The sequence below is a fragment of the Carcharodon carcharias genome, chromosome 5 (assembly GCF_017639515.1).
Source record: "Carcharodon carcharias isolate sCarCar2 chromosome 5, sCarCar2.pri, whole genome shotgun sequence".
Taxonomy (NCBI): Eukaryota; Metazoa; Chordata; class Chondrichthyes; order Lamniformes; family Lamnidae; genus Carcharodon; species Carcharodon carcharias.
The window spans coordinates 181770795-181783696 of record NC_054471.1 but is presented as its reverse complement, the minus strand read 5'-3'; the positions used below and the strand labels follow the sequence as shown (position 1 = coordinate 181783696).

At 39.5% G+C, this 12902-nt stretch overlaps 1 protein-coding gene across 5 annotated transcripts in view; it reads right to left on the bottom strand.

The window, feature by feature from the left end:
- atad2b (ATPase family AAA domain containing 2B) overlaps positions 1-12902 on the bottom strand; it is a 183018-nt gene that overhangs the window by 13584 nt on the left and 156532 nt on the right. For all 5 annotated transcript variants that reach the window (XR_005942985.1, XR_005942984.1, XM_041187558.1 and 2 more), the window contains 2 exons: positions 6957-7727; positions 3478-3605 (listed from right to left, as the gene is read on the bottom strand). Coding sequence is in view for 3 of the 5 variants with exons in the window: in XM_041187558.1 (XP_041043492.1) it covers positions 3478-3605; positions 6957-7727 (899 nt within the window). In the remaining 2 variants the exon portion in view is untranslated. The remainder of the gene's footprint in view (positions 1-3477; positions 3606-6956; positions 7728-12902) is intronic.

Below are 12902 nucleotides of genomic sequence, written 5' to 3'. Positions count from 1 at the left end.
AAAATGATTCTGGAAATAATGGGGAGCCAAGAGTCTAAGAAGAATGAGGAACTTCAAAGAGTTCCATATAAGTAAAGAAATAGCACTGGAGAAATTAATGGGATGAAGTGGCAAGAAATCCCAGGGTCCCAGGACCTGTGTCCTACAGTTTTAAAAGGGGCAACACTTTAGAGATGGTGGATGTATTAGCTTCAATCTTTCAGAATTTTTTTAGATTCTAAAACAGTTCCCAAGACCATAAGACGTAGAGCAGAAGGAGGCCATTTAGCCCATCAAGTCTGCTCCGCCATTCAATGAGATCATGGTTGATCTCAAAATCCTCAACTCCACTTTCCTGCCTTTTCCCCCATAACCCTTGATTCCCTTACGGTCGAAAAATCGGTCTATCTCCACATTGAAAATAGTTAATGACCCAGCTCTCTACAGTACAGAATTCCACAGATTAACTACCCTCAGAGAAGAAATTCCTCCTCATCTCTGTTTTAAATGGGCAACCCCTTACTCTGAGGTTATGCGCTCTGGTCCTAGACTCTCCCACAAGGGAAAACAGCCTCTCAGCATCTACCCTGTCTAGCCCCCTAAGAATCTCATATGTTTCAAAAAGGTCGCCTCTCATTCTTCTATACTCCAATGAGTACAGGCCCAACCTACTCAATCTCTCCTCATAAGAAACTCCCTCCATCCCCGGGATCAATCTAGTGAACCTTCTCTGGACTGCCTCCAATGCCAGTACATCTTTGCTTAGATAAGGGGACCAAACTGTTCACAGTATTCTAGGTGTGGTCTAACTAGTGCCTTGTATAGTTTTAGCAAGACTTCCTTATTTTTATACTCCATTCCCTTTGAAATAAAGGCCAATATTCCATTTGCCTTCCCTATTATCCGTTGAACTTGTATGTTACCTTTTTGGGATTCATGCACAAGGACTCTCGAATCCCTCTGTGCTGCAGCCTTCTGCAGTCTTTCTCCATTTAAATAATATTCAGCTCCTCTATTTTTCCTGCCAAAGTGCATAGCCTCACATTTTCCCACATTATATGCCATCTGCCACTTTTTTGCCCACTCACTTAACCTGTCTGTATCCCGCTGCAGACTACTTGTGTCATCCTCATCACTTGCCTCCCAAATATTTTTGTATCATCTGCAAATTTAATGATAGTACATTCACTTCCCTCAGCTAAGTCATTAATATATATTGTAAATGACTGAGGCCCCGGCACTGATCCCTGTGGCACTCCATTAGTTACAGGTTGCCAACCTGAAAATGTCCCCCCTTATCACAACTCTGTCTTCTATTAGTTAGCCAATCCTCTATCCATGCTAATATATTCTACCCCCTAAACTATGGGCTCTTATTTTATTAAGTAGCCTTACGTGCGGTACCTTATTGAACGCCTTTTGGAAATCCAAATATATTACATCCATTGGTTCCCCTTTATCTATCCTGCCAGTTATCGTAAAGAATTCTAATAAATTTGTCAGGCAAATTTCCCCTTCACGAAGTCATGCTGACTCTGCTTGACTAGATTATGTAATTCTAATTGCTCTGCTACTGCATCCTTTATAACAGGCTCTAACATTTTCCCAATGACAGATGTTAAGCTAACTGGCCTATGGTTGCCTGTTTTTTGTCTCCCTCCCTTTTTGAATAAGGGCATTGGCAGTTTTCCAATCCTCTGGGATTTATCCAGAATCGAAGGATTCTTGGAAGATTAATACCAGTGCATCCATTATCTCTGTAGCTACTTCCTTTAATATCCTAGGATGCAACCCATCAGGTCCAGGGGACTTATTAGCCTTTAGCCCCATTAGTTTCCCTTGCACTTTTTCCTCTAATGATAGTTATTGTACTTTTTCCTCCCCCTCTTTTGCCCATTGATTAAGGTAACAAACACAATCAAGTTATTTAAGAAAGGGGGAAAGAGCAAACAGGGAACCAAGGATCAGTAGTTGGTAAAATGCTAGAATCTATTTAGGGATGTGGCAACAGGGCACGTCAAAAACCATAACATGATTAAGCTGAGTCATCACTGATTTATGAAAGGAAAATAGTATTTGACTAGTTTTTTAAGGATGCAACTAGGACGACAGACTAGGGGAAACAAGTGGATGTAGTGTACTTGGATTTTCAAAAAAACGTTTGAATAAGGTGCATGACAAGGGGTTATTGCATAAAGTTAGAGCTCATGAGATTGGCGATGGATTGAGGATTGTTAACGTACAGAAAACAGAGTAGGAATAAACAAGACAATTTCACCTTGGCAGCCTGTAATCAGTGCTTAGGCCTCAGCTCTTTACAATCTATATTAACGAAGTGGATAATTTATACTCAGTTTCTAAGTCTAAGTTAGTGGACAATACAAAGTTAGGTGGGAAAGTAAACATTAAGGAGGGTACAAGGAAACTGCGGAGGTGATATAGGTAGGTTGGGTAAGTAGGCAAGAACATGACAATGTGGCGAAGTATGAAGTTATCCACTTTGGTAGGAAAGATATAAAAAAATTTTGAATGGGGAAAAGTTTGCATTTAGAGCAACCTGGGTCTCCTTGTACATGAATCAGCAAGTTAACACAAAGGTACAGCAATTAGGAAGGCAAATGGTCTGTTAGCTTTTGATACAAAGGGATTGGAGTATAAGAATAAAGAAAACTTACAATTATACAGGACATTGGTGAGGCCACACCTGGAGTAGTGTGTGCAGTTTTCATCTCCTTCACTAAGGAAGGGCATACTTGATTGAGCAAACTAGGCCTATATTTCCTATGTTTTAGAAGAATGAGAGAGGATCCAATTTAAATGAAGAAAATTCTTTAGTGGCATTTCAGGGAAGATGCCTCAAAAATGTTTCCCCAGAACACAGGGTCACAGTCTTGGGAATAAGAAATAAGCCATTTAGAACTGAGATGAGGAAGATTTCTTTACTCAAAAGGTTGTCAATCTTTGGAACTCTACCCCAAAGAACTGTAAATATTCAGTTGTTGAGCATTTTCAAGACAGATTGTTTTTTTTTTTAAGTGCTAAGGGGATTAAAGGATACAGGAATAGTGGGGGTAGGTAGAATTGAAGTTGAAGATCAGTCATGAGCTTGCTGAATAGTGGAGCAGGCCCATTAGGCTAAATGACCTACTCCAGCTCCTATTTTTAAAATTTTCTTACACAATCCTTTTAATAGCAAACAGATAGGTTATTATATCATAAAGGGGAGGAAGCATGCAAAAGGGAAAAATATAGGCACAGAAACATGACAGATGACTACATAAATATATGCACATTAAAAATATTGTAGACAGGGTATTAATCCATTTGATGGCTAGGCTGCCTCCATAACACATCGAGAATAAAAACATCGATTAATATTTCCTCCCCTATTCTATTCTTAGGAGATCATGAAGATTTAACAAAACATGAGTCCTAGAATATTTTTGCAAACTGACGATAACTCCAGAGATTTTCAGTTATCAATCAACTGCTACTTACTTTTAGTCGAACATGATCCAAAATGATTGGGGGGATGGGTTCTGAAGAGTCTTCCAACACCTGCTCCATGTGCACAACTGTCTTCTGTTCTACATGTACTGAATGACCTGGTTTCATCCTGCCCAAAACTAAGGTAGATTTTTAGTAAATACATTGAAACTCTTTGAATTCCAACAACCAGAGATTATGTATTAAGTTATCTTACAGTTTAATGTTCTCAAAGACAAGTCCTCTCTTTCAAGGAATGCTTCAGCAATAGACAAAGCCATTTTAACTTTTCAATAAATACTGCAAAAGTCACTGTGAAACCTTGGTTCTTTTGAACTCTGGCCAAACCCAATGTACTCATCTCAGCCTGTGGATTCGAAATCCTGCAAAGAGCCCCCTATTTGTTATGATCCTCATAGAGACTGATAACTTAAAAAAATAATAAAATCAACCTTCCATTTAACAGCTGAATGAATGACAAGATTTCACGTTTTAAGATGCTTACTGTAACAGACTAAAAGCACTATTAACTAAACAGTAATTTTGTAGGCAGTTTACCTACAGAACAGAACTTTTAACACAACCAAATAAAAAACACTATCAGGTGTACATTACAACATCCTTTAAACAGACATTCAATTATCTGAGAATTAGTCCAAAATAATTCTAAGCTCCAGAGGGTTTACTTCTGCACTTTTTGTTTCTCAGCTTGGTAACATTTAAGCCCAGAACTGTCCTTCATGGTGAGAGTATTACTGGAGGTCCTTCCTTTAGCATGAGCTTCCACCCACATTCCATTCTGGTGAACCACAGAGACTTTGGCCTTTAGCTACTCTCTCTCGCCCAGATCTGGGCAGACTAACCTGCTTGTGATATTTTCAGAAAGCCTGCAACCCGACAGAACAATGTTTCCTCTGTACCTTTTCCATCATGTCAAAGCCTTTTATCATAGCAAATATGAATCACATGGGCATTGGAATCAGATAGAAATGTTCATTAGCTATCCCTGAGAGCCCAACTCGCCTTCATGTTGGAAATAAATGGACAGTTTAAAGCACAGCTATTTACAGCCCAACATTCTCAACACTTTTCCAGGATTTTGGAGCGTCATATTCTATACACCGTTAGCATACAAGCTTGATCTTCCAAAGAAAGACCATTTCCCACTACTGATCTCATCCTTTATTAACAGAGCTACTCCTACTCCACCTTCACCTTCTTTTCCTTTCTATCTATCTTTCCAAAATGTCAAGTACTCCTGAACGTTCAGTTCCTTGCCTTGGTCAACTTGCAACCACGTCTCTGCAATGGCTATCAGGTCATATCCATTTATTTCTATTCATACATCTGGTTACAAATGGTGTTTGCATTCAAATGATGTTAATGACGTAGACAAGCTGATGGAATGGTGGCAACTGAAATTTAATACAAAGTGTGAAGTGATATATTTTGGTAGGAAGAACAAGGAAAGGCCATATAAAATAAAGGATACAATTCTAGAGAGGGTGTAAGAGCAAAGGAACTGGGAGTATAGGCGGACAAATCATTGAAGGTGGCAGGGCAGATTGAGAAAGCAGTTAATAGGCATACAGGTTCCTGGGCTTTATAAATAGACATTGAGAGTACAAAAAGAAGCAAGTTATGGTCAAACTTTGTAAAACACTGATTAGACCTCAACTGGAAATTGTGCAAAAAAAAAAAAGGGTGATTGACATCAGGCACACAGAGACTGGCGAAGCTGGGGCTGATCTTCTTGGAGAAAAGAAGGTTGAGAGGTTCGATAGAGGTGCTCAAAATCATGAGGTGGCTGGACAGAGGAGATAGGAAGAAACTGTTCCCATCAGCAGGTCGAGAATGACAGAAAACTGATTTAAGGTGGTTTGCCAAAGGAGACATCAGGTAAAACCTTTTTAACTCAGCAAATGGTTAAGATCAGGAATGCGCTGCCTGATTGTGTGGCAACAGATAAAATCATGACTTTCAAATGAGAACTGGATAATTATCTAAACAGAAAATTATTTGCAGTGTTACAGGGAAGAGAGACTGGCTGGGTGCTCTTACAGAGCCAGCATGACCTCCTGCTGTACTGTAACCATGCTACGATTCCAATTTTGTCTTTTTACCATCTTTCCCTATTTTGACCCTATTTGACAGTGCACTCAAGTTTATACACTGTCCTTTCCTCTCACACACTAATTATCATTACTCCAATCACGACTCTGCACAATTGCCTTGTCCTTTCTCTAACTTCCTAGATTCCCCCTCACATAAGCCACCACACTCCACTATTTAGTTTAAAGCAGGAAGAGATTGGCTCCAAACTTGACCATGAATCAGGTAGATTATGTCAGGATTGCCTTTATTGGTTAGGTGTAATGATGCAATATTCAAATCCATCCAGTTTCCAGCAAGCATGGGTTCATAGAAAATAAAATCACCATTAATTTGGCATTAATGGACAAATATGCACAGAGATTTCAAAGGTGTTAAACTTGCAAAATGGAAAATTCAAACTATTACAGCTGCAGTTTGAACAAATTGCCATGCAGATTAGGAGCAACTCTAGCCTACAGGTCACTGGTACTGACACTACATTCATATAATGGAAAATGTGGATATCCCTTGAGCCCAAATCTTTAGCCAAAAAAAACCAAACATTAAAATTGATTTTTTTTTGGTAGGACAACACTGATGTTAATAATGTTCAGCTTTATATTACAAGGCTTGATTATATGTTTGCAATAAACAATTAGCCTAATAATTTGAGCCAACAGCAAATCAGCAATTTGTTTTCCAATCACCTTACTTTTGAAGCAGACACATTCTGTATTTCCAAAAAAGTAAAAAAACTTAGCATAAATGAATATTCTCTCCACATCTAGATAATACTCCCTGGTCAGGTGTAACACAGATAAGGTATTAAATAAGGTAAAGTTAGATAAGATAAAGTTTCTCTACTCAGCTCCAATGCCTCACAGATGTCCTCTACACTGTCTGAACTCCAACCTCAAAAACATTGACAGTGCCTGTGTGGCACTTCCACGTTTCACAACAGTAAGGTTGAATATCTAGACAGGCAGACTCATTTATTAGGAGGTAGCCTACAATTATCTAAAATCTTTATATATAGTTGTTGCAACTCTCATAAGGAAAAGACATTTTACTGGCGTGGGCTGAATTTAAATTCTGAACTCAAAAGATGAAACAGTAGTTCTAAATCAGTCAGTTTGTCATCCATTAACTCATTTTATATTAAATGCTTCATGTTAATTGTCTACTGTACCATAATATGTTAAAAGTTAACAGCTTTATATTATTTTATGCCACACAGGAAAAATAAGACCCAGTACTAAGTTACCTTTACTGGAGTGATGACTGTAAAATGAAACTAATTTGCAATTGACAAAAACATATAAATTATACATTACAGTAACTTTAGATATTCAAACCTGTGCATTACACAGTGCCTATTAATAAATAAAAAAGATTACCATCTTTTTCAGGTCCTAGTGATTTTAGATCAACATCTTCGTTTTGTGAACACTTTGTTGCAATGGCTGCCTGTGCTGCACCAGTGACAGTGTGAGAGCTATCTTCAACCAGCTGCTTTTTGTCTTTTTCCATTACAGGTAACTTTGAGTTTGGCACAAGCTGAGTCATGGACTCCTTGGTAGGTTCACGTTCCTTTCCAGGTTCATGTTTTGCATCAGACAAATCATTACCAGGTGCAGGATTACCAGATGTGCACGTCCTGCCAGCCAAACATTCTTGAACAGATTCACTTTCAGCACTTGCCATAGATTCATCACTCCACGTACACTCATTAGGTACCAACACCTTGCCAGGAGTGCATGCATCATTAGGTACACACTGTTCTCCTGGGGCAGCGTTTGTTTTTCTTATGGAAAAATCATTATTCCCATCTAATTGATAGCCTGCACAGTCCTCTTTTCCTGTGGATTTGAGACCACCATTCCCTTTTTCCAATGTACCATTTTCAAGTTTATTTCCCACCTGGGCAACATCCATTATGTCACACGACGATTCATCATTGGTCAGGGAGAGATCACCATTCTCGTGATAATCTGTACTCACTTCCAGTTCTCCATTCTCTGCTAGTTCACTTTCTTCACCTTGGTCACCATCATGCTCATCATTTTTAATATAATCATCTTCCTTCTTGAGGTGGATCACCTTCCTTGGCTTCTTAATAATACCTCGACCCCATTTGGAACGCCGACGTGGTTTCCTTTTAATATGAACTGTTGAGTAACATGAAACAGAAATTAATATGAAGTGAAACTATTCATTTGACATTGCTACTAGATTCCTATAAAAAGCAATTACTTCACTTCATTAACTGTCTTTAGTGTTTACCGGTAGCATGCCACAGTGCAGTAGAACAACTAGAAATTTTCTCAGCTGGTCACCTTCAACATTAATGGATCATAACTTTGTATGAAACAATTCCCTTTAAACATTACCTTTTTTTAAAAAAAATCCCAACCTAGATCCATGTCATGAACACGTGTCAAACATTGTTCTATACTCAGGTTTTTAGAACAAAATGTAGAGGAAAGGAGTTGTAAAAGCTAGAAGGGGTTGATTAATATTAAGTTTAAATGTGATTTTGTTTTACTGCACATTTAAAAAGTGGGAACTTAATGTGCTCCTAACATTAAATATTAAATTGCCCAAGGAACAACACTGTTCCATAGAAACAAAGTTCATGGGATGTGGGTGTCACTGGCCACATTGATGTGGGTCTGGAGTCACAGACAGATTTCCTTCCCTAAAGTCCTTTTCAATTAGTGAACCAGATAGTTTTTTTACAACAATCAGCAATTATTTCATGGCCATCAGACTTTTAAATTCTAGATTTTCATGATGGGATTCGAACCCAGGTCTCCAGAACAATACTCTGGGTCTCTGGATTACAGATGATTATACCACTGCGCCATCACCTCCCCAGCTGTGCTTAGTGCACAAAGTCACCTTCATAACCCTCTAGCTTTTTTTGGTACTTTGTCACCTAAATAACAGAACATTTTTTTCCCAAGCTTTTCAAACAGCAATGATCATAGTGCTAGTTAATTTTCATTTAGTTTAAAGTTTGTTTCTGCACCCAAGGTGGAAAGCTGGTTGCTAAAAACATTAACAGAATTACCTGGAAAAACTCAACAGGTCTGGCAGCATCGGTGGAGAAGAAAAGAGTTGACGTTTCGAATCCTCATGACCCTTCGACAGAACTAGTAGCTCTGTCGAAGGGTCATGAGGACTCGAAACGTCAACTCTTTTCTTCTCCGCCGATGCTGCCAGACCTGCTGAGTTTTTCCAGGTAATTCTGTTTTTGTTTTGGATTTCCAGCATCCGCAGTATTTTGTTTTTTTGCTAAAAACATTACTTATCTGTTAAGTTACCAAAATGTTTAAGTTACAAATGTTTAAGATCCAAAAGTTGCATTCCATATTGCTGTGAAAAGAACCCATGAAATTTAATAACAAGTACAACTTCTATTTATATAGCACCTCTAATGGAATAAAATGTCCCAAGGTAATTTACAGAGGTATTATGAAGCAAAAAATCATACCAAGCCACATGAGGAGATTTTAGATCAGATAACCAAAAGCTTGGTCAAAGAGGTCGGTTTTAAGGAGTGTCTTAAAAGGAAGAAAACAAGGTAAAGAGGCAGAGAGGTTTAGGGAGGGAATTCCAGAGTTTAGGGTCTCGGCAGCTGAAGGCACAGCCACCAATGGTGGAAAGATTAAAACGGGATGTTCAAAGGCCGGAATTAGATGAGCAGATATCTCAGAAGGCACAAAGCTGGAAGAAATTAGAGAGATAGGAATGGGCCAAACTATGGAGGGATTTGAAAGCAAGGATGAGAATTTTTAAAATCGAGGAGAGATCAGTGCATGGTAGTAATGTCACTGGCACATTGATCCAGAGGTCCAGGTTAAGGCTCTAGGGACATGAGTTCAAATCCCACCACGGCAGCTGGTGAAATTTAAATTATGTTGACAAAGTCTGGAATTAAAAGCTCGTCTCAGTAATAGTAGCTATGAAACCATTGTCACTTGCTGTTAAAAAGCCATCTGGTTCACTAATGTCCTTTAGCTGGTCTGGTCTACAGGTGACTCCAGACCCAGAGCAATGTAGTTGACTCTTAACTGCCTTCTGAAATGGTCTAGCAGCCATTCAGTTCAAGGGCAGTTAGGGATGGGCAACAAATGCTGGCCTAGTTGATTATGCCCACATTCCATAAAAGAATAAAAAAAAGAACCAGTGTAAGTCAGCACAGGGGTGATGGGTGATTTGATGCGAGTTAGGATACAGGTAGCAGAGCTTCGGATGACCTCAAGGTTACACAGGGTAGAATGTGGGAGGCTAGGCTAGAGCGCATTAGAATACTCAGGTCTGGAGATAGCAAAGGCATGGATGAGGCTTTCAATAGCAGAAGACTTGAGTCAAGGTCAGAGACAGGCATTATTAAGGATGTGGAAATAGGTGATCTTAGTGACAGCACGGATATAAACTTAAAAGCTCATCTTAGGGTCAAACATTACACACAAGTTTTGAATAGCAGGTTCAGCCTCAGGCAGTTGCCAGGCAGAGGGATGAAATAGGTGGCAACGGAGTGGACTTTGGACAGGGGGTTGATGACAAGGGCTTCAATCTTTTCAATATTCAACTGGAGGAAATTTCTGCCCATCCAGTACTAAGCGTCAAATAAGCAGTCTGACAATTTAGAGGCAGTGAAGAGGTCAAGAGAGGTAGTGGCGAAGTAGGGCTAGGTGTTGCCAGCATGCATGTGGAACTAGATGTTGTGTTTTTTGGATGATGTTGCCATGGCGCAAAACGTAGATGAGAAATAGCAGAAGGCCAAGGATAGATTTTTGAGGCATACCATAAGTAACTATGTGGGAATGAAAAGAGGAACCACTGATGGTGATTCTGGGGCAATGATTAAATGTTTGTGAATGGATAGTCACACCCAGCTGAGCGACAGTGGAGAGGCTCTGGAAGAGGATGTTGTGATCAACTGTGACTGGAGACTGGTCGAGAAGGATGAGGAAGGATAGTTTACCTTTATCACAGTCACATAGGATGTAATTTACGACTCTGGCAAGAACAGTTTTGGTACTGTTTCAGGGGTGGAAATCTGTTTGGAAGGATTCACACATGGAGTTCCAGAGAGATGTGCATGCATTTGGCAGGCGACATGTGCAAGGACTTGAAGAAAAGACTGGAAATGGTGCTGTAGCATGCATGGGTGGAGCGGTAGGGGTTGGGTTTTTGAGGAGTTGAGTGATGTCGGCAGTTTGAAGTAAAAAGGGATAGAACCGGAGGAGAGAGGACAGTTAACAATGTCAGCAAACATGGGAGCCAGAAAGGGAAATTGGGTCTTCCATAGTTTAGTTGGTGTAGTGTCAGGAGAGCAAGAGGTGAATCACATGGATAAGATTAGCTTGGAGAAAGCATTTGGGAAGATAGGAAAGAAACCAGAGAAGAAAATTAAGTTCAGGGCTAGGCTGGGGAGGGACCTTAGATGAAGTTTAGGCCAGTGGGCCAGGGAAAAAGAGGAAAGTGACAGAGGTAGCTGATTCAATGTCTCCGACAAAGAAATCCATGAGCTCCTCACATTTGTCACTGTCAGTGCAGGTGAAGGAGATAGGAGAGAGAGGCTTAAGACAACGATTTGAAGTGCAGAAAAAAAAGTGGTTATATGTGCATTCCAGGATGATCCTATAATAGTAAGAACTAATAGTGCCTTGTGTGGTCCAGCTAGATCTGGCAATTAATGGTTAAACCAGTTTTCTGCCATATTGATTCAAGTCTATGTTCCTTGGACGTAAAGGGGTGGAGGTGAGGGCTATACAATGAAATGTGATATACTGCACTTGACATTTCCACTTGCATTAATAGAGCGTTCTCATGGTTACAAGAATTAAAAATATTTTTTCCCCTTTTGTTCTATACTTTACGTTCTGGGGCATCAAGAAATCATGATCTGTACAGCAAGGAAGTTTCACTGTTCAAGTAGTTTGGTGGGTTTAAAGTAGATTGGCACTGAAGAAGGTACTGAACACGGGTCAATGAATAAATTGTAGGGCTATAAAGCAACAATAAAAGTTATAAAATGTAAAACTGGCTCAGCATTTGAACCATGTGATTTAATGGTGAATTAACTGATCATTAGTCTGGTGTAATTTAAAACTAGAAAACTAATTATCTAAATAATTAATAGTACTATTGATAGCTTGAATCATGCTGGGACCAGTGCCCTGGCAAGTTGTATAACAAGGTTTGTAGATAGGGCTTTAAACTAAATAGTGGGAGGGAGGGTTCAGTTGCATGGAAATATAAAAAAATCAAAGCTTACGGAGAGGATAAGAGTGCAGGTTAGTGACAAGGCTGATTGTTATGAAAAAGTGAAAGGAAGGGACAGAGTGTGTGAACGCCATATTGCAACAAAGAATCATAGAAGAGTAGGGAAAATTGACAATAGGGCAAACTTAAAGGCTTTGTATCTGAATGTGCATATCATTCGGAATAAAACTAATGAGTTAACAGCACAAATAGAGATAAATAGGTATGATTTGGTGGCTATTACTGAGACGTGGTTACGGAGGAACAGGTTTGGGAGTTGAATACTCAAGGATACTCAGTGTTTCGGAAAGATAGGGAGGAAGTAAAAGGAGGTGATGTAGCTTTGTTAGTAAAGGAAGAGATCAGTGCTATAGTGAGGAATGATATAGGCACTGGGGAGCAAGACGTAGAGTCAGTCTGGGTAGAAATAATAAATAGCAAGGGAAAGAAGTCCCTGGTGGGATTAATCTATAGGTCCCCAAACAGTAGTTATGCAGTAGGGCACAGTATAAGCCAGGAAATACTGGGCACATGTAAGAAAGGCACGGCAATAATCATGGGTAATTTTAATATCCATATAGACTGGACTAAGCAAATTGGCAAGGGTAGCCTCAAGGGAGAGTTCATAAAGTGTATTAGAGATTGATTCTTGGAGCAATATGCTGTGGAACCAACCAAGAAGCAGGTTATTCTGGATTTGGTTTTGTGTAATGAGATGGGATTAATTAATGATCTCATAGTAAAGGATCCTCTAGGGAAGAGTGATCATAGCATGCTAGAATTTCAAATTCAGTTTGAGTGAGAAACTTGAGTCCCACGCTAGTGTTCTGGAGTTAAACAAAGGTAACTACACAGGCATAAGGGCAGATTTGGCCCTAGTGGACTGGGCAGGAAGACGACAAGGTAGGACAGTTGATGAACATTGGCAGATATTTAAGGAGATATTCAATTCCTCCCAAGTAAAATATATTCCAAAGAGGAAGAAAGCTGGTAAGAGGGGGGGAAAGCATCCATGGCTAAGCAAAGAAGCTGAAGATAGCAAAGGTAACAGCTAAGACATGCCAAAT